An 18955-nucleotide genomic window follows, 5' to 3' on the forward strand; every position below is an offset into this window, starting at 1 on the left:
CCCTCTTTGGTCTCATTCCAGAGGGCTGCACCCTACCATACTGGTGTGAAAAGCAATTTCTGCTCTGTGGTTAAGGTAAGCATCTGCCACGTATAGAATAAGCGCCCAGTTTTCTTGATCTTGCTGTACTGGTCACAGCATTGGGCACCTTTTATGCCTTTCTGATTGTCCTGGTGCCAAGCACCAAGCTGGCCCAAAAGAAATTGCCAGGCAGAATAAAGCCAGACCTATGACATATTGACAGCCCTGTAAACCAATTATCTCTGGCATACGCCAGCCCACACATTATACCGGAACACAACCTGCAAAGACAGAAGCGCCTCTGCATATGCTAAGATGGTTTTGACCTAATGTTGTCCACCTCCTACGAGTGTGTTTGTAATGATTGCTTTGTCTGAACATGGCTGAAAAACATGATGTGGGTGTTGAAAAGCTGAGCGGACTTGAACGGGACAAGACATAAGCTATTGTTGGCAGGAATCTAGTGTCTTCTTTAAAATTGTTTGTTTCCACGTCTGTGTGGATTCTCCATTCTGACATAGCTTTTGCCACTAAATGCTTCTTTCCCCAAACGTGGCACCTGAAGCATAGAGCAGAGGCAAATTATTGTTGGGATTGGGGGTGAGATGGCATGAAGAAGCAAGAGAGGAAGAGTTGCCTTTAATAGCCTTAATGTCAAAATCCTGGAAGTGTCTTATTCTTATAATCTCAGAAATACCTGGGGTGGCTGGCAAGTGTGGCCTTCTGCTCATACACAACAGTCCACTCTTCTTGTTCTTCATGCTGATTTGTAGGGCGAAAAGGGAAAGAGCGACAACTGAGAGAAGCAAGGATATGGGGAGGGATTTCTGTGTCTACGGTGCATGTTCTGTGGTTAAAGATAAGAAGTTCTCTTTGAGCTCCAGTATCTAATACTTTAAGGCTCATCATATCCAGGCCTTTTTTTCAGCTGGAATATGGTGGAACGGAGTTCCGGAACCTCTTGAAAATGGTACACATGGCTGGTGGCCCCGCCCCCTGATCTCCAGACAGAGGGGAGTTGAGATTGCCCTCCGCACCGCCCAGCGGTGCGGAGGGCAATCTCAACTCCCCTCTGTCTGGAGATCAGGGGGCGGGGCCACCAGCCATGTGACCATTTTCTCCAAGGGCAACTCACTGAGTTCCACCACCTCTTTTCCCAGAAAAAAAGCCCCGATCATATCTAATGCTGCAATCCTAAACATACGGTACTTACTAGAGAGTAAGCCCCTTTGAACTCACTGGGATTTACATGCCTAGGCTTGCTCCACAGGAGACAGTGCCTTTGTCCTGTTGCAAATTGGCAAAAAAAGTGCACCCCCTTTCATCTCTTTGCCCACAGGCAGGGCATGGAGACAGGCACCTCTGAACTGCCGAATTCCAAAACGACTTGCCAAAGCCAGAGCAGCCACCCGGAGCATTGCGCAAGCGAGTCCTTCCAGATCCCCGTGGGCAGAGAGGCTGTAGCACGCTGGAGTCGTGTTGAAAACACACCAGGCTAAACTGCCTTTCCTTATTTTCTCTGCTTCTTGCATGGAAAACCATTAATATCCTCAACCTCCGGCCACATCAGATGGATATGGGTTGTTCTTTTCTTATTCTGCGTTTTACAGAAATGTGGAGAGGAATTAATTTTATAGTTTGGAAAAGGGTACTGTGCACAAAATTGAGCCCTCTCTTAAAAAAAAAAAGCCGTTCCTTAAGTTACTAATTCCACAAACCATTTCCTGCCTTTCATAAGTATATTTTTTATTAAACGAGTTGTGAAAAGGACTGAGGTTTTTTTCTTGCCTCAGTTTCCCTCCTGCTTGCTTTCGGTCTTTTCCCTCTTTTGTCGCACTTTCTCTCCAGCAATAGTTCGTGGACCTGTTTATACCACAGGAATCCCCAAAGATGCCACTCAGGGCTGCTGGAAACCCCAATCCTTGAAACTTAAAGCCCCGACCCCCTCCCCTCAGGTTCATAGGGAACAAGGGGGAAGCGGACTGATCATTTGGAAGAGTGGGGAGTGCCCTCAAGCCATAGCTGATTTATGGTGACCCCTGGTGGGGTTTTCATGGCAAGAGACTAACAGAGGTGGTTCGCCATTGCCTGCCTTTCCAGCCCTGGTCTTCGCTGGAGGTCTCCCATCCAATTACTACCCAAGGCTGACCCTGCTTAGCTTCTGAGATCTGACGAGCTCAAGCTTACCAGGGCTAACAAGGTCAGGGCAGATTGATCATTTAAATGCACTCTGTTCAGGCCTAGAGACATTCTCTTCTAGCTTGCCTGTAGGGGCAGAGAACAATCCCTGCTATAATGTTGGGCACGTTCACGCTCTGGGGTTGAGCACGCACATCTGTAACCTTCATTATTTCCCATGGAAGGGGTTTATAATGACTTACATAAGCGTTTATGTAGCACATCTTGTACATATGCAAAGCAGTTTGTGTACATGACTTCAGCAATCCTTACAACCACTCTGAAAGATAGACCAATATTACCATTATTTTCATATTGTCTGGGCACTGACAGAGGCTAAAAGGAAGGAGCTTGCAATAGGGCAGTGAGTCTGTTTGAACTCTGGACTCATTGTAATACAACCAAAAGGAAGAGGTGTGCCTTTAACAGCAGCTTGGTCTGCCAAAAGTAAAGCTTCTCACAGGTGCAGACAGGACCATTCTCGTTCTCTAAGTTCTGCAGGTGATCTGGCACCCTTCTGTGCCACCTTGAGAAGAGAAGAAGGACCCCATATGGTTAAATTCTCCATAACTCCTCAAGGTATAGCAGCAGACCTGTCCTGTATTTGAATTTGGTGACTCTTTGAGTGTTGTTTTGAGAGCCTGCTTAGGAGAGCTGAATGCAAACAGTGCAACTTTCAGCTACGAACTGGCTGTCCCTAATAAAAATCAGCACATTTACTGGGTATAGATTCGCCCCTAGTATAGGTATCCAAAAGTCAATATGTTTGCAGGTGATTTGGTCCCATTGCAGTGGAATGTGCTTCTGCAGCCAGAGGCTGTTAAGTCCTGCCTGCAATTAAACTCTTTTTTTTTCTTGACCTAGCTGTAGCAATAACCTGGCTACATACACCTGGAATACGTTATATTAATGGATAAAGGATAAATCAGGCGGCACAGGTGGGCACCTTTGCTTGCTAATTAGAACAGGAGAAGTATTGTTTGCCAAAAAAAATATATGATGGAGGCTGGAAGATCAGCTGTTTAGGATAGCCCCATATAAGGAATGGGGCTCCTATAGCATTACTTTTTATTTTATTTATTACTTGTATCTAAACAACAATTCCCAGTCAAAAGCCCACAGAGCAGCTTATAAGAAGATACAAAATAATAAACAAGCACACTGAAACAAGAGACTAGATAAAACAACTACATGAAAAGTAACTAAAGTTTAGTCAGTAACACTGGTCACAAAAGCTTTCCTAACAAGGAAGATCTTGTTTGTTTGTTTGTTTGTTTGTTTGTTTGTTTGATCGATCGATCGATCGATCGATCGATCGATCGATTGATCGATTGATTGATTGATTGATTGATTGATTCTTATCCTGCCCTCCCTGCAAGTGGGCTCAGGGCGGGGTACAATAGTATAATCAGTACACAGTTAAAACAAATGCATTTAAAACCCCATAACAATACATACACGATCAACGTCTCAGATGGTGGCTCCATCCAATTTCCCCAATCATAATGTAAAGAGAAAAGGGGGTGGGGTGATGGGGGCCATAGTTAATATTATTCTGGTGGCCGCTTGTAGGGGGCAGATGATTTCATAGCCCCTCTGGTAGGAGACCGGTAGGGAGGCTCCCAATCCGACCTGTGACCGGCCTTAACCATATGCCTGGCAGAACATGCCTGTTGGGTCTTACAAACCCACTGAAAAGACAAGGTCTTGGTGGGCCTGGGGTGTCCTCCGACAGAGAGTTCCACCAGGTTGGGGCCAGGCCCTGGTCGAGGCCAGCCGAGCCCCCCTGGGGTCAGGGACCACCAGTAACTTCTTAATTGCCGATCTTAGCATTCTCTGGGGTACATATGGGGCGAGGCGGTCCCTCAGGTATGCTGGTCCCAGTCCCTTTAGGGCTTTAAAGGTTAGAACCAAAACTTTGAACCTGATCCAGAACTCCATGGGGAGCCAGTGCAGCTGCTGCAAGATCGGAGTAATATGTGCCCTATATGGTATACCCATCAGATCACATGCAGCAGCATTCAGGACCCATTGTAATTTCTGGGTCTGGCCCAAGGGAAGCCCTGCGTAGACCGAGTTATGTTAATCTATTCTTTAAGTGACCATTGCATGGATCATCATAGTCAGGTCGCAGACTGACAGGTAGGGTGCAAGCTGCCTGGCCTGCCGAAGGTGATCAGCAGGAAATTAAATCATTAGCCAGTTCCACAGGGCAGACCCTGCAGTGGAGAAAGCCTCTGACTCATCTCCGGAGGCTCACACTCAAAGAGGCAGGGGTGGAGATAATGACCCAAAAGACAGTGCCTAGCAGATCAGGGGGTGGAGCCTAGTTGAGCAGGGGCGGAGCTTGCTGATTTACGGTGAGGACAGAGGACATCACCTGGCCTGTCACAAGAAGAACCTTGCTATGCTTAATATCTCAGTGGGGTCATAGTTCTGATGAAGCTAAGTAAAAACTTCTTCATTGATTGTGGCCTGCTACTCTGAGATTTTACTCCTTCCCCGAGACAGCCTGGAAAAAGGCATAAGACCTGGCAATCCTATTTCTGTCCGGCTGCCACTACCACCACCTTAGAAGCATTCCGTCATCCACAAATCAGTCTTACCCGGACTGAGTAATTGTGTAGAAGGAGGGACTTTCAGTAGGCAAAGCTTTTCTCCTTGCATGCCAAGCGACAGGTGCCAAAGGTGACTTACTTCTGAAGTGTACAGAAACCTTGCCTGCCTTTGTGGATTCTTCACAGAGCACTCCGCTGGCCACAGAGTGCGCCAGCATGAAGAAGCGGTTAGAGCTTTCAGCTTGGGCTGTGGACACCTACTCAGCCACACAGCTTACTGGGAGACCTTGGCCATTTCCACACATCTTACCTGCCTGTGGAACATCACACAAAAGACCCAGAAGACAGTGGCGATTTCCACACTACTTACCTTCATCCGGAACGCTGCGCAACGTCACGAAAAAAACGCGAAAGACAGTGTCTTCTCATGTGAATTTTGCGCAATGTCCCACAAAAGTCATGCGAGAAGACGCTGTCTTCCGCATTTTTTTCACGATGTTCCGCAGCGTTCTGGATGAAGGTAAGTAGTGTGGAAACAGCCAATGTCTTCTTGCGCGAAATCGCGCCAGGAAGACACTGTCTTCCGGGTCTTTCGCACGATGTTCCACAGGCAGGTAAGGCACGTGGAAACAGCCCTTGATCCAATCACACTGCCTCAGGTTATATAGCAGGGTTGTTGTGAAAGGGAAATGGAGGATAGTAGAACCATGTACCTCACCCTGATTTCCTTGGAAGAAGGGTGGAGTAAGAATGAAATATAATTCTTTTGCTAGAGAGACTGTAGAAATACATGAGCATTTTCTTCATGGGTCTGAAGCTGAGTTGGATGGGGGGGCAGTTGGTTCCGAGACTTGATTTTCATGCAGACTGATAACAGCTCTTCCAACCTGATTCCCCTGCATTCAGTGACCCTTGCCTCTATTTCCATGTGGTCTGTATCAGGACCCTCCTTATACATCATTGCCACGTTCCGGCTGTCTGCTGGGAGGACTCTGTGATTTCCGTTGGGAGGGTGTGAACGGGAAGGCGACAGAGCATGGGATTGGGGGAGAGGAGGGGGTGGTGCAGACTGTCTGGGGGGGGGGATTTTTATAGCTTTTATAAATAATCTTCGTAATAATTTCCAGTCCTTTTAAAGAACTTTTATTTTCTCCCAGTCAAGCCCCTCCACCCAGAGATTGCCCAAATCTCCCAAAACATGTTTTTCTAACTGAGCAGATTAGTTTACATCTTGTGACACTTAAAAAAAATTGTAATTATACAAAACAAGGGCTAAGATTTATGGTCGCACAAACTTCTGGCAGAGTTGCCTTGATTTGGATTGCTGGCAATTAATTTTGGCTTTGGTTTCAGTTTCCAGAAACCGCTGCCAGGCCTCCGCTGCCTTTCCCTCGTGCCCCTTTCTGGAAACCCATCTTCCGTCTTGCACCTAGTTCTGATGCCTGTTGTGTGGAACTGCCAATTCTGGAAAGCCCCAAAGGAGGAAATGTACAGTGCAATCCTAAACAGAGTTACTCCAGTCTAAGCCCACTTATTTCAATGGGCTTAGACTGGAGTAACTCTTCTTAAATTTGCACTGCTAGTCCATCATCCACTGAGAAATTATTCTGTGCACACCCAACTGCATGAATGGAGGTAGTATAGGCACCTTAAGTGCAATGACATTGTCCCAAGTTCAAAGAAGCCTGGGAAATACAATCCCAGGCACGAGACATCCCAGTACATATCCCAGGAACAAGAAACTCTTGAGTTATGTAGTTTCCAAGATGTTTGCTACTTATAATGAGGAATCAGGTGCTCTAGAAAAACTACATTTCCCAAGCTTCCTGGTTCCTGGAACATCACGGTCACACGTAGGGTTGCCAGGTCCCCTTACCCTCCCAGTGGGAGGGGAAAATCTGGCATTCATCTTTTGGGATGTCTTCTTGTGGGGGAAGGTGGGGAAATAGGCCTCCTGGGTGCACTCCCAGGGTGGTAAGATGACGTCACTTCCAGGAAGTGATGTCATCACACAGGAGCTGGGAGCACTCCCATGCTTCACAGTGGGCCAATTTGGACCCAAACGGTCCCAGGAGGGGCTCCTGCCTTTCCCTTCTGCCAGCCAGGTGAGTGGTGGCAGGGGGCAGATTGTGGGAGCAGAGGACCTGGGATCTCTAGTCACATGTCACTGAGTAAAGCGTGCCAGAGAAGGAGCCTTGAAGCCTTTATTACTTATTTCCATTTCTTGCTTCCGTAATGACAATCAAATCCAAAAAGCCAGCATAGAAAACTTCACAATTGTGTTCTGTTAGACCATACAGGATTTGTTTTTGGACTGACATACTTAATAACAGTAGATGTTGTTCTTTGTTATTCTGTCACAATTCAGAATGTTGAACAGTCTCCAACAAAGGTTTCTTTTAAGACCTCCGACGTAAGTATTGTAATTGCTCAGATTTAATAAAGTTAATAAAGTTGCAAAGGTACTGAGGCCTTGTCAGTAACACTTTTACGATCTGTCAGCTGAGAATTCTGCAGCAGGTATCCTAAAAAGAAGCTGTAAGAAGTTATTTCACACGCGACAGAGGCGAGCTTTGTTGCTAGGTGCTAACTAGATTGTAAAGGAGCTGAAGCGATGCAACGTTTCCAGTCCCATCCTGTTGTTTGCATTGTTTTACTTTATGTAATAAGCCCTGAGAACCAGTGAGAAAATAAATTTAAGTAAATTAAAACAGTCCAGATGTGGGCGTTGAGAAGTGTTCAAAAACGTATAGGCCGTGTCTCGTGAACTGCCTGCAATGCAAAAACAGTCTTAAAGAATTCCTTATTAATTAATTAATGTTATTATTTATTTATGAATTCCTCAGTTTCTCTTATCTGGGGGGGTATGTTTGAAATGGTTTGAAACGTCATAGGTAATCCTACAGGACCTAGAAATGAGCAGGTGACCGGTGGAGATTTTAAGGAGAGGCGCAGTGTGATGCACAAAGTCCTCATTGGTCGGTATCAGGCTGTATGTGCTCTTATGGGTTTATATTTATCCAAGGGATGCCTAAGTCTGGAGCAAACGCTGTTGGTGGATGCAACAGGCTGGTAGAGAGGGGAATGCAGAATTGTGTAAGTCTCAGGGTCTCTGCCTTCAAAACACTGAGACTCCCTAGGCTATGAAAGTAGCACGAAGGCATTGCATATTGTGTATTGCTGCTCTAGAAACAGCTAAAATAAAGCAGTAAAAAAGGCTCGTTCTCTCTCTCTCTCTCTCTCTCTCTCTCTCTCTCTCTCTCTCTCTCTCTCTCTCTCTCTCTCTCCTTGCTCTCTTTTTCTCCCCCCCCCCCCCGGTGCCTTTGGTGTGGTGCCATACTTTCTTTCCTTGCAAAACTAGACTAAGCAACCAGCTCAGTAACTCCAAATATAGTCAGCCGTTCTCAGGAAAATTTTTAGTCATAGCAGATGGAGACTCAACAAAACATAACCTCTTCTTCACAGTGCAGACGCCTCTTCCCTTTGCTCTTCACCAGCCTTTATTTACAATACGTGCACGGTCTGTCGTCTGCCGTACTGCTCGGGCCGCTGCAGGCAGAGGTGTGTGTGTGGGGGGGGGGGGGGTGCCGCAAACGAGTCGGCTCATTTATCAATGCATCCCCAAGGCCTGACTCACTGGATAGGAATAAGCGTTTGATTTCACTTACAGCACCTTGAAGCCATAATTTGATTGTTTCTTGCTAGTGGAATGCCCGTGGGCAAGCAGGTTTTTTGCTTTCTGCCACGAATGCTCTTGTTCTCCTGCCCGTAACAGAACACTCCTCGTTGTGAGAGGTAAATTTTGGATGAAAATAAACCGACCGTCTCCACCGGTGGGGAGTCATGATGAGTCCGACCTCTTGGAATCTCTCTTCCATCTGCAGCGCGGCCTAGCAGTGGGCCAAACTACATAGTACACTTGACACAGGTGTGTCAGGTCACAGGTGTAGTGTAACCAGACTTGCAGTCATCGGGGGGGGGGGAACTTACTTTAAAGAGTACCCATGGAGGAACGGGGCAAAAAGCCCTTCCAGCTGCTACCCTTTCCCCTGGTGAGAGCGAGCTGGAAGGGAAACCAGAAGCCCCTTCTCCCCCATCATAAGTGCTTTCTAAGGTGAGTTCCCCTGGTGTACACCTGACTGCAAGTTCGGTTGAACACTCATGACCCAACATTTCTTGGGTGCATTATGTAGTTATGCTCAATGTCTATAGAGGGGGAAAAGACTCCCTTTGGGGCACCTGGAAAGAAGAGCTAGTTCTAAAATCCGTGGCCTTCCCTGAGGCACCCTAGCAGTTTCCACAGCCTAAAACTAGTTCTACCCAACAACTGGAATCATCTCCAAGGGCAGGGAAACAGAAAATGATCTTCACCCCAGTTATTTAGTATTTAAAATGTATCTTACCCTGCCGTTCGGCAGAAGTACCTCCAAAGTAGCGTATAGTCTTCTTACACCGTGATAAAACAGGCAGTTAAAAGGCAATTGGAACAAAGCTATCAATCCAGAAATCTCACAAAAACACAGAATACTTGTTCATCAAGTCTTCTTCTGTGCAGGCACACATGGGAACTGGGCCTGCGCATGCGCAGTTCCCATGTGGGACTGCACAGAAGACATGATGAACAGCAATATAACCACATCAGATCACTCCTGCAAGCAAGCCTTCTGCTCTAAGGCCAATCTAAGCAGAACAGGGTTCACCACATTCCTAAAGACAACAAGCTCTACTCAGAGGAGAAGGCAGTTCAAAGCCTTGGTGCCACCACCGGAAAAGACCTATCCTATATTTGCCACTGGCCAAACCATCACAAGCCTCTTGAAAGCTCACATGATGTTTAAGCTACGAATGGGTCTCATCCAAACTATTGCTTCCTTGTTTTGGTGCTCCTGTTCTTTTTCTGGTCAGATTTTCTCCCCCATAAGGTCTGCATCCCTCTTCAATATGTCTTGAACGTTCCTGTTCGGAAGGTCTGGATGCACGTAGATTTAAAAAGCGGCGCAAGAGAGGAATGTTGCAGTGGGTTCGGCCACCATAAAGCCAGCAGGGTGTGTTGCAGGCCTTTACCCCATAAGAATACAAAGCAAAGTGAACAAAGGCTTTGCCATTGCAAGCCCAGCGGAGGTGGAAAGGGGCAGCCTGTATTCTGTTGCTCACTCACTTCCTTTTGGGGCAGAATTAGCTCCATGCTGAGCTGTTTTCATCAATGACAAATTTGGAGCAGGAAGCATAAAAGCGGGAATGAAAGGGGAATTGGGCTGGAGACGGCAAGAGCAGGCGGATCCCAGCTGGGTTTGCATTTTTCTCTGTCTCCTCCCTTTTCTCCTCTTACAAGTTGGCATGCCTGGAGAGGTGGTATACTGCCCCCTCCCCCTTGATGCTGCCTGTCTCTCATTCCCCCCAGAAAGTCGTCAGCAAAAGGGGACGTCGCTGAGTGTCTCAGCAATGATGGAGATAGCCATTGCCCAGAGGGACAGGGTTTGGGGGTGGGGGGGTTCTAACCAAAGTGGAAACCTTTGGAGAAAGCCAAACTCAGATGTTCACAGGAAAACAAAAGGGAGCGGAGAAAAGAGAAAAAGTAGTGCTCTTCCTTTATTGGTAAACTAAGAGCGGGACCACAAGTGACGCCTGACACAGGTTGGACACTAGTCAGCTTCCCTCAAGTTTTGATGGGAAATGTAGGCGTCCTGGCCTTGCAGCTTGGCTCTCCGACTGCTGTCCAATGGACTTTTCAACTGTCACTGGTCCAACATTCCGCCAAGCTGCCTACATTTCCCATCAAAGCTTGAGGGAAGCTGACAAGTGTCCAACCTGTGTCAGGCGTCACTTGTGGTCCCGCTCTTATATTAATGAAGGGTGAAGGGTGGGTGAGTTTGGGGTGTGGCCAAGGAAGGAGTACTTGGACGCTGCTTACCCTGACTGTAACAGGAAATATTGTGTCTTTGGGCCAAGCTAGAAGTGAGGAATGACACTTGAACGGCAAGTGAACAGACTCACGTGTATTCCTCCCTGTTCACTTGCGCTCCACTTGATCACTATGTAGCTTGGCCCTGTGTTGCTTGCAGGTGAGGAAGTATGATGATCAGGAAGCCAACTACAGGCAGTGGGATCCCCTAATGGCTGGACGGTGTTGGCTCATTGCAGGCAGATTAGGCACTAGCTCTCTGCTTGCACAGAAATTTCTCTGTATGTCGGCTGCCACTTCCAATAGAACTCCACTCTTTGGACATGTGGTTGCCGATGGCATTCGATCAAACCTCTAATTTTACATTTCTTCAAGCCCCTAAGTAAAATTAAGGGTCTTCTGATAAGCACTTCTCATTCTGGAACCATCTTCAATTAGTCAACAGGGTCAGATTATAAATACTGCAAAAGAGGATTTGGAGAACCCATTCATTTCGAGCAACTGTGTGTGGTTATCTGAAATTAGTTGCTGTGTCTGAAGAACTGAAATAAACTTGTTTGTGAAAATATTTGTAATGACCTGTTCAGCAGAAAGGATTTGTGAAACTGACTTATTGGTTCATGTGAAAATGGTGCACACAGCGGTGTATGGGACCTATACTATAGAACCTGGCGTAAACTTAAAAAAAAAAAGAATTCAAGCTTTTAAACCAAACTTATAGCCTTTGTGGTTCTGTTCGTTCTTTCTGCTTATCTACAGTCTCTGACAACCTTGACTAAATCTTCCAGAAAACGTACCCCAAGATAAAGTTATGCATGCAGTTGTTCACTACGGCTGATTCCGCACACGTTGGATAATGCACATCCAATCCTCTTTACAGATCATTTGGAACGGATTTTTTCATGTGCGGAACAAACAATCCACCTCAAACGATTGATAAAGTGCATTGAAAGTGCATTATCCAACGTCTGCGGAATCAGCCTATGAGATGAAAACGGGCGTTTCCTTGGCATACCATTTGCGTGTTCTAATGCTCATGCCCAGCCGTCATTGTTAGGGGTTTGTCCTGTCATGTTTCAAGAAGAAGCTAGATGTTATTCTGGCAAAATGTATGGTTAATTTTTTTTAAGCATGTGGGAGGCCAGTAATTTATGTTTTGTTAATATATGGTTATGTTTATCTGCCTTATGGCCCTATTTGGGTTTAAAGGAGGCATAAAGATGTTTTAAATACATTTTAAAAATGACATAACTGTTTAATAAAATTAAAATAAAAAGAGAGGAAGGATTCACAGGGAAGAGTCAGCGAACTGGAAACTGGCACGTCTCCTTTCTGCCCGCTGCTTCTCCCTGCATTGTAGAAGACACCGTGGTCTGGTTTGGCCCTGCATATGTGAATTCACCTCCACCTGAACCCTCCAACATGTGATGAAGGATTTGCTGCCCCATGGTTAGTTTTAAGAGTTCCGGCATTCTAATTTCTTTCCTTGTGTCTCTTGTAGACTGTGACTCCTATTGCAAGCCAGCCAAGGGCAACTACAAGATTAACATGAAAAAATACTGCAAAAAAGATTATGGTAAGCAGCAGCTTTTGTTTCTCAAAGAAGGGAAGAGACCGGTGGTCACTGCGGCAATTTCCTCCTTGGGGCCTTCTCCCAGTAGGCAAGTGAGAGTCCAGTCTGCCATGTATGTCATTGGTCGCCACCTCCCACCTAAGCCTCTGCTTGGAAGCAGCCAAAGTGACTGACGATCCTGGAGAGGGTTTTGCACTTGTCCAAAGACTCTCCAAGATTTTAGTAGGGCTGCTATGTTCTACATGTGATTCAGTATTCACCTGACTGGTGGGGACGGCTCTCTAGGCTGCTCTCCACTGGCATCTGTGTGCACCGTTATTTATTTATTTATTTATTTATTTATTTATTTATTTATTTATTTATTTATTTATTTATTTATTTATTTATTTATTTATTTATTTATTTATTTATTTATTTCAAATTTGTATTCCGCCCTCCCCGTGAGTGGGCTCAGGGCAGATAACAACATACTAAAAATACAGTTTAAAATCCATGTTCATTAAAAACAACACATTTAAAACAGGATGGTGGACAGCCTTCACAGGGAGGCTTAAGATTTATACACCCCTTTTTCCAGGCCGGCGGAGGCCCAGCCTCAGCCATCTGCCTGGTGGAACAACTCTGTCTTGCAGGCCCGGCAAAAAGATAGTAGGTCCTGCCTGGCCCTGATTTCAGCAGACAGAGCGTTCCACCAGGTGGGAGCCAGGACCGAAAAGGCCCTGGCTCTAGTCGAGGCTAGGCAGGCCTTCTTGGGGCCAGGGGCCACCAACAGCTGTTTGTCCCCTGATCGGAGTGTCCTCCGGGGAATATATGGGGAGAGACGGTCCCATAGATACGCTGGTCCCAGTCCACACAGGGCCTTATAGGTCAATATCAGAACCTCGAATCTGATCCGGTTCTCCACTAGTTTTAGTTATCACAGTCTCCACTGGTCATGTTTTTAGTTCTCAGTGGCCCAGGCCTGAGATACAGGGGCTCCAAATGTAATTTTGAAGAGCTCTTTGCTTTATCATGACACGAAAGGGATGAATCCACACTACCACCTGTCTGAGCATGACTGGACTGAAATTTGGGACTTCAGAATTACTGTCAAATTATTTCCTCCATGGTGGAGGAAACAGCAGAAGGATAATTTTGTGGTGGCTAAAAATAAATGGGGGGGGGGGAGCCACTAGATTGGCATAAACCAGAGAAGAACCAAGCTGTAGGTCCATATTGATCGTAACAAACCTGTCATGAACAAGGTGCACAAGCAACGTGGTGGGAAGGAAGAGAATGAGCGCTTCAAGGGAATGCTTCATAACATGATTTTTAAAAAATATCCCTTCCCACAGAAAACTAGCATGCCAAGGAAAGGCTAGGCTGGAAATCCCCCCTCCCCTCACAGCTTTCTGTGTGGAGGAATGTTTTTGGACACCAGAGTGAGTCCCCACCTGCAGCTTGAAGTGGTACAGCACAGCCATAAGGTGACTACCTCCATGAGATATAGCACGAGATCGGAAAACACAGGGTTGCCTGGTGGTTAGAAGCATAGCTTAATGCCAGAGACCAGTGGGGCCAGGAAATGGTCACTGATAGGCACACCATCTGACAGCCTGCGCTATCTTTCTGGTTCTCCTGGCCGGAGCCTGGGTGGTGTTCCTTCGGGCTGCGGGTAGGGGCTTACAGAATTGCAAACTCTTCCATACAAATCCCTCCACAGAGAAAACGAGCATGTCAGGGAGACGATGGGCCTGGTCTTTGTCCTGCTTGCTTTCTACATGCAGGGCATATTTTGTAAGGAGGAACAGCTGATGATTTGAGCCTGGACCTGCAGTTTGCTCCCCCATACGCAGTTTGATCACCTTAGGGAGAAATGAATCAGAGAGCACGCACAACTCACAACAGCAGGGAAGGAAAATGTAAGGAGACAGGCAGGGCTGCCAGTTGTCTGTCTCTCTTTCTTTGATAGCGGATTTCTGGAACTTGTTATGGACAGGAACACAAGAAAGAAAGATGATGGGCCAAAACCCCCCAATAGCTTTGTTATCGTGCTTCAGAAAAAGTTATCTTGGTAGACATCATTGTCATCACCATCCAGGCATACAATCCTTGTTTCAACAGTTTCAACGCAGCCCAGAAGGAAAAAAGGTTGTGTACTATTGGCACCCTTGTGCATCACCTTTTGGAATACGGCAGAAGAAAACCAAAATATAATCAAGACCAGAGAGCTAATTTCCACTCCAGCCAAAAGCCTAATCAATAAGGCATGGGATAAGTTGTTTTGCGTTGCCACTGTTTCCATGGCCTGACCAAAAGCAGATCAGTGCAGGGGAACAAAGATAACTTGGGGGTGGGGGCGCTGTCCAACAAAGCCTCCAACGAGATAGAGGACATATTCCCCCACGTTCCCCATGCTTGTTCCAACCCTGGCTCCCGAAGCAGCCAATCTGGCTTTCTTTCCTCGGCTTTAAATTCTCAAAAACAAACCTTTCCCAAACATTCCGTGCCCTCTCCCTTTCTTGCCCCCACCCACAGTCACTGCCTGTCTGCCAAATATGTTAAAAAGAACATTTTCTCCATCCTCTTGTGCTGCAAGGTGTGCGTGTGAGCAGGGCTTGAGAGGGATGCAAAGTTTGGGCTTAGGGCTAGAGGCGGGGAGGATCCTGACGGCAGGTTGTTAATCATGCTGACACAAGCGCATTCACTCTTTGGGGAAGAGGGAGGATCACTGCAGAGAGAGCTGTGATTGCTCTCACACGGGAACCTCCTTGGCTCGGACCGAAAAGATGTTTTTGGCAAGGTGAGAAGGGAACAGAAATCGCCATCAGATGGCTGTGAGACGGAGCGGCGGCGGCAGGGGGGCGGGAAACCTCTTCTTCGGAGGAACAATCATCTGTGCTTTCGGGCAGATAACTGTGATCGGAATCCCTGCCATTTTCTCTGTAGTACCAGCACATAAGGCGGGCATTAGGTATTGACGCGCCTGGGTAGAGTTTACAGCCCAGCAAATGTGGCGAAAGGATGGCCAGAGCTGCGCATTTGTTAGAGCCAAAGCAGTGAAATTTGCAAATCTTTAGCTGTAAAGTGGGAGGGGGGGACGCTTAAGTAAAGGCATGAATTAAGTTAACAAGCAATGATGGCTGAAATTGATTCCCCAATCATTTTAGCGTGCATGAATGTTCATGTAAGGACTTAAATAAATGTGCAAGACCTGGTGATTTATCCCCAGTGGGTTGGAGCTGTCTGTTGGCCTCTCTGCTACCCTTAAGCGCACCTCAAATCGGATGCTTCAAAGCTCTTGTCTCGCTTTTCCTCATGGTTAAGAACACTTGTCAAGTTTCTAGTCCTCTTGACTCCAGAGATATCACTGAAAATGTGCGGCAGTCCTTGAGGCCCAAATTTTCCCAAGGAATGACTGTGTCAGTCATTATAAAATTTTATAATCAGAATTATTAGAAGAGTCTTCACCCAAAGGGCATCTAGTCAAACATCCAACTTCCCACAATGGTCAGCCACACGTTCCCAGGAAGCTCAGAAGCAGAAAAGAGGACAACTGTCCTTCCTCTGCTTTTACCTCTTCACAGCTGGAATTCAGAGATATATGACCTCTGAACATGGAAGTCCCATTTAGTCATCCCAGCTAATAGCCATGAATGGTTCAATCTTTCAGAATGTTGACTTAGTCCCCTTTTAAAGCCATCTAAGCTACACCACATCTTGTGGCAGTGAGTTCCATAGTGCAACAGTCCTTTCTATGAACCCAGAGCTCTACCTAGAATGCTCCGCATCAGCTCTTTGCTCCTTATGACCTTGCTCTAACTGTTCTTCGTCTTTTTCCTCCAGTTGTCCAAGTGAACGTCTTAGACATGGAGACAGTAGCCAACTGGGCAAAGTTCACCGTCAACATCCTTTCAGTCTACAAGTGCCGGGATGAACGGGTGAAACGGGGTGACAACTTCTTATGGATCCACATGAAAGACTTGGCGTGCAAATGCCCCAAGATCCAAATCAGCAGGAAGTATTTGGTGATGGGCATCAGTGAAAACCCCACCGAGCGGCCGGGACTAATGGCTGACAAGAACAGTTTGGTGATCCAGTGGCGGGATGCGTGGACCCGGCGCCTCCGGAAACTGCAGAGGCGGGAGAAGAAAGGGAAGTGCTTGAAACCGTGATGGGTTTAGGTCCATGCCTGTTCATACGTGCCTCCCTTGCCCATTGGGTCCCTCTGCACTCCAATCCACAGACTGTTCTGAGAGACTCTGTACATAAAACATATCATGTGAATGAATGGGCTCGCCTGTGTATAGTGTATATTTTGGCAGTGATTCCTTTGGGGATGTGTGCGTGCGTGAGTGGATGGGTCCTTTTTAAAAAAAAATGTTTATTAAGAGTAACACAGTAATGACAAACCTTTAACAAGGAGCGAACTAAAGGAAAGGTCTGGTGGGGCCAGTTCATTGAAGAAGCTTGGAAGAAGGAGAAAGCGTTGCCCTTCTCGGGCGTTTACCTATTCTTTATCTTTACACCGTCTCGGGTGCCGTTTCCCTCCCTCTGCCACACACATGCAACAACTCCCACTGGTTGGAATTTCTAGTCTCCCCAAACTCAGGCTCTCAACCACATTACAAACTGGATAGAGGAGGCTTGCCTTCCATCTTCACCTTACCGCTTCCTGGTTCTCCAGGACTGCCTGAGGTCACTGTTCTGGGAACAGTGACCCAAGGCAGCTCTGTGTCTGGTCTCACTGCTTGCCCTCTCTCTTTCCCCTGATCTTTGCCAGTGCCACATTTATTCCGCAGTCTGCCCCCAGAACTGAAAAAACCCTTCCAAGATATCAGGGCTGGATGTAGGGTTGCCAGCGCCCAGGGCAACCCAAGTCCAGTGCACGCGCGCTCTCGGCACTGCGTCACTTCTGTGACATCATCACGCAGGGGCCCGGAGGCGTGCTGGCTAACCCAGTGCAGGGTGCTCCGCGGAGCTGGCAGCAGCAGCTCTCCTGCACATGCGGCAAGCCAGCCGCCCCGTTGGCGGGGCAGGTGAATGGTGCGGGCGGCCTCCCAGCCCTCTGCTCAGCTGCCCATGCTGCCGCTGCCAGCTCCGGCGCACTCCCAGCGGCTGGCAGCCGCACCCAGTGCCTCCTCTTTGGTGGCGCCAGGGGCAGACTACCCCCCTGCCTCCCGGCAATCTGGCCCTGCAAGATGTCAGAGGACCCACCTTGGGTAACATTTGCTGAAAGGATGTTATAACTTCCTTCAGACTGCCATTGGCTCAGCTGCTCTGATGTCAGAGAGGGACCCGTAAGTAGAGGGTTAACTTGACAGTGTAAGAAGAATGGAGAGACCACAGAACATGAGATCCAGGAGCAACTTGAAGTTGCTAAATAAAACACGAGTTTTGCCTTGCTATTAACACTTTAATAGCGGCTGCTGTTTTATGTCACCGAAGGATAATAATAACTGTAACTGTTTCTAGGTCTGTGAGGTTATCCTGCTGTCTGTGTGGCATAAAAGGCATGAATGGGAGGGCGGCAGAAACTCATAAGTGCACAACTAGAGGGATCCTTTGGCTTGAGGCCAATGTTAATTCCTTTTAGCAGCCAAAAGACTATCCCAAAGTACTGCACCGTCTGCCAATCCGATCAAGCATTAATGCTCTAAGTTTATGGAAGCACGAGGCCACACCTGACTTGCCGAAAGTCTTCCCAAGGGAGTATATCTTCATTGGCTTTTATCTGTTGCCCAGCCAATCTGCTGCCCCTTCTTGGAACTTCTTTTCGTACCACTGAAAGCCTTCCTGACCTTGTGATCCAAATCAAAATGCTGCTCCTGGTGGCACCTCCAAGCCCAGGGCCACTTTGCAGATATTTGGGTAGCTGCATAAAGTAACAGCAGGAAACATTGCTGTCCCAAGGATGCCAAAGGTACCATATATTTTGTACTCAGGGTACTGATCATATGTGCTTTCTTCCCTTTAAAATATATGGAAGCAAGATGGAAAGCATTGGCTGATCAGGGCCACTGAGAGACAAAACTCTGGGGATCCGAGTCACATGAGGGGAGTCCAGGGAGTCAGGCAGAGCATGTGGTTGGATGTCCGGCGATGTTTAGACTGTGGCTGAGTAATGCAAAGGGGAACTCTGATGGAATCTTCTGCCTGGAGGTCCAGGGGGTCCTTGGAGCCCCCTCCATATCCAAGTATTGTAAATGTTCAGAAGCCGTGTGCCTCCAATGGGCAGAACTGTTGCAGGGACAAACAACAGGGTGCAACCCGTGGCGAGTAGTTGGCTCCTGTTGGAAAAATATAAATGAATTTTTCTGTCTCTCTTGTTTTTTATCCCCTTCTTCCAAGGGGCTCAGGGACAAATCAGCCACCCTGCCATTTATTTCTGACCAAAGCCCCTGTGCGGGTACTTTCGGTTGCCAGGGCTGCTAAGAGGAGAAAACTGGAAAGGCAGAGTTGGAGGGGAGGGGGCTGGTCAGCCTTGGGGGCCAATGAAGCAAAGCAAGTTATGCAGTTGGTTTGTGTGAGGACCCTTGGCAGGCCTTGGCAGCCTTAGTCCTGGCCTGTTTATCTAGCTGTTTTGTTCTGATCCGGCAAGGCAGTTCTGCTGCGCTTGTTTTAAATGGAAAAGCCATGATCGTCATCTCTTATGAGCATGCACATGTATTTTGCCTTTGAGTTTCCAAAACCGTAAAACTAAGGCAGCACTACAACATTGGTAGTGGTGTGTTTACTGCAATA

General features: G+C 47.2%; 1 protein-coding gene across 1 annotated transcript in view; it reads left to right on the plus strand.

Annotated features, from left to right (window-relative positions):
• Nucleotides 1–16705, plus strand: part of NTN3 (netrin 3) — a 128365-nt gene extending 111660 nt beyond the window's left edge. Inside the window, exons 6-7 of the mRNA XM_054994766.1 lie at nt 12161–12235; nt 16058–16705. Of these exons, the coding sequence (XP_054850741.1) occupies nt 12161–12235; nt 16058–16386 (404 nt within the window). The 3' untranslated portion in view covers nt 16387–16705. The remainder of the gene's footprint in view (nt 1–12160; nt 12236–16057) is intronic.
• The last annotated feature ends 2250 nt before the right edge of the window (nt 16706–18955 follow it).

This window comes from Eublepharis macularius, chromosome 12 (genome assembly GCF_028583425.1).
Source record: "Eublepharis macularius isolate TG4126 chromosome 12, MPM_Emac_v1.0, whole genome shotgun sequence".
Classification (NCBI taxonomy): Eukaryota; Metazoa; Chordata; class Lepidosauria; order Squamata; family Eublepharidae; genus Eublepharis; species Eublepharis macularius.